We start from the raw sequence: 2,137 nt of genomic DNA on the forward strand, positions 1-2,137 counted from the left end.
CGGCTGGTGAGGTAACTGAATAGGCTTCCAAATGTACACTCACTTTTGTGCATAAGCAGTAGGCGCTCATGTCGACTCCTTGAGGCCAACTTTGTCAAGGCCTCGAGGGAAGCACGCTAATGACTATTAACTAAGGCAAACGATCCGTTAAGGCAGACCAATTTCCACCACCAATCTACTCATTTTCGCTTTAATCATGAGCCCAAATACAGTTCAGCGTAAGTTGGTGTGCCTTCTTGCCATTTTCGAGTGAATTGGAAACTGCACACGTGAAGGTGATTTGAATTTATTACGGGTTCATTTATCATCTTATTGACACACCTCTTCTGACCTAACAGCTCAAGCTGCGGTGACCGTGGCAGAGGCATTATTTGGCAGAGGTGGTCTATTGGTGCTCTTTATGATGTACACCTTCATTATCATGAATATCTGCGTGTTTCAACTCTTCGCTTTCAGTTCTATTCTCACGTTTAACATCTATGGCATTCATGTGAGGGTGAGCTTCTAATACACCATTACTAAGTGCTTTTGAACCTATTAGAATTTAAAGTGAACTATGCGAAAATCATTGCACAAATTGACGATGGTTTGCAGCACTTCCTCAGAAGGAAGCTAGCTGGCAACAATAAGTAGATATTCTAGGACTTGGATTTAAAAGTAAAATGTCTTTCATGATGTAGCCGTTTCAAATGTGTGCACGGACGCCAATTGCTGTTTATTGTGTGGAAAGACACAAGAACCTATCTTCCGGTCAAAAGTCAATTGCGAATGTGCCCCTGTAGCATGTTGTAGACAGTGCCAGATCAACAGAAGGTGACTGCCAACTTACGTATAGAGCGTTTGATGTGCATTTTGCTTCTCCTCGATTAAAGTTCAAGTGCCCACAAACGCATTTTCGCTGTTTTCCCTGACGCATTTCCCTCACCAAACAAACTGAAGCGAATGCAGGATCCACATCACATGGCATTATTTACGCGTTAGCGTCTTTTGCAGCATAATGTAAATTTTGGTATTTGCTGTCTTCTTTGGACGTGACGATGTGGACTTTTATCACCTAAACCATTCTACTGAAGAAGCAGTTGTGCTGCTAAGGGTTCGGTTTTGCCATCGTGCAAATGCGGAATTCACGCCGAATACATAAACTACGTGAAGCGGTTGGAGAATGTGCGCCGCTCATCCATCTTAGTGATCTTCTCTGTTGCTCTTCCGATTGGTCTGCTTTTCAACCTGCTTAATGTGAGCTAGAATGACATGAGCCATGACATTAGGGCTTAAGAATAGAACTATTAAAAGAAATAGTGCGATTTCACTCTGGATGTCCGGATGTAAAATTCATACTTCATTGCATTATTTTAGTTGCACTGTAAGTTCATAGGAGACTTTATACTCGTGTAATTCATGGGGACTTATGCCCTTGTTTAATCTATAAACGATACTGTTTCACTCTTAATGCTGGCAATCAACTTGATTACAGCCAGTTATTTCTGTTGCATAAAAACGCCTCTCCCTCTCTCCCTTTAAGCATAAGATGAATAGTAGTTGACAGGATTTAAGTGTTTGTGGTGACTTAGGCTAACTCCGTAACATTGATGATTGGAATCAATGCACTGGTGTCGGCCACTCTGGGAAGCCTCTTGTACTCCTTCCTTTGGGAAGGAATGACCGCGACGGGGGTGGTGATAGGGACAGCTTTGAGCACCTCCATGGCTGGCCTTGTGTGGGTTCTAATGAGCACTCTCGTTAGATTGTATCCCAACCTCAGCATCGGTAAGGCTGCTTTTGGTCTAATCTGTTCTAAGAGCTAACTAGCTGAGTGAGTTGGTTGGACCACTAAGCATGCAGATGGATCTTTAAGTTGCTACTTACTGAGTTGAGAAATTACTATCCCTTGCTTGGCGTGATTTGTTGCACATGCCAGTGATCAGCTATTTGGCAGCTAAATTAGGGAAGTGAACTGATATTTGAAATCTGTGTAAGATATCGCCTTCTTATTCATCTTTGACTCCATGTTCCATTTGCAGTCTCAGTAAACACAACACGACCTTTTCAAATGAGTCGAATTATTTGCTTACCAAATACAGTTTTAGATTCTTCAATCCAACAGCGACCCCGGATCACAGAATTTATGAAAGAAAAA

The 2,137-nt window shown here is 42.2% G+C and overlaps 1 protein-coding gene across 1 annotated transcript; it reads left to right on the forward strand. All coding sequences in view use genetic code 11, as the record gives it.

Moving 5' to 3' along the window:
• Positions 1 to 196: 196 nt before the first annotated feature.
• Positions 197 to 1,805, forward strand: EGR_06593 (hypothetical protein; the record flags this gene model as incomplete). The annotated part of the gene is made up of 3 exons (XM_024495842.1): positions 197 to 218; positions 339 to 496; positions 1,572 to 1,805. The coding sequence occupies 3 exons, from the start codon at positions 197 to 199 to the stop codon at positions 1,803 to 1,805; spliced, it is 414 nt and encodes a 137-aa protein (XP_024349802.1).
• Between the last annotated feature and the right edge of the window lie 332 nt (positions 1,806 to 2,137).

This window comes from Echinococcus granulosus (genome assembly GCF_000524195.1).
Source record: "Echinococcus granulosus chromosome Unknown EG_S00059, whole genome shotgun sequence".
NCBI lineage: Eukaryota > Metazoa > Platyhelminthes > Cestoda > Cyclophyllidea > Taeniidae > Echinococcus > Echinococcus granulosus.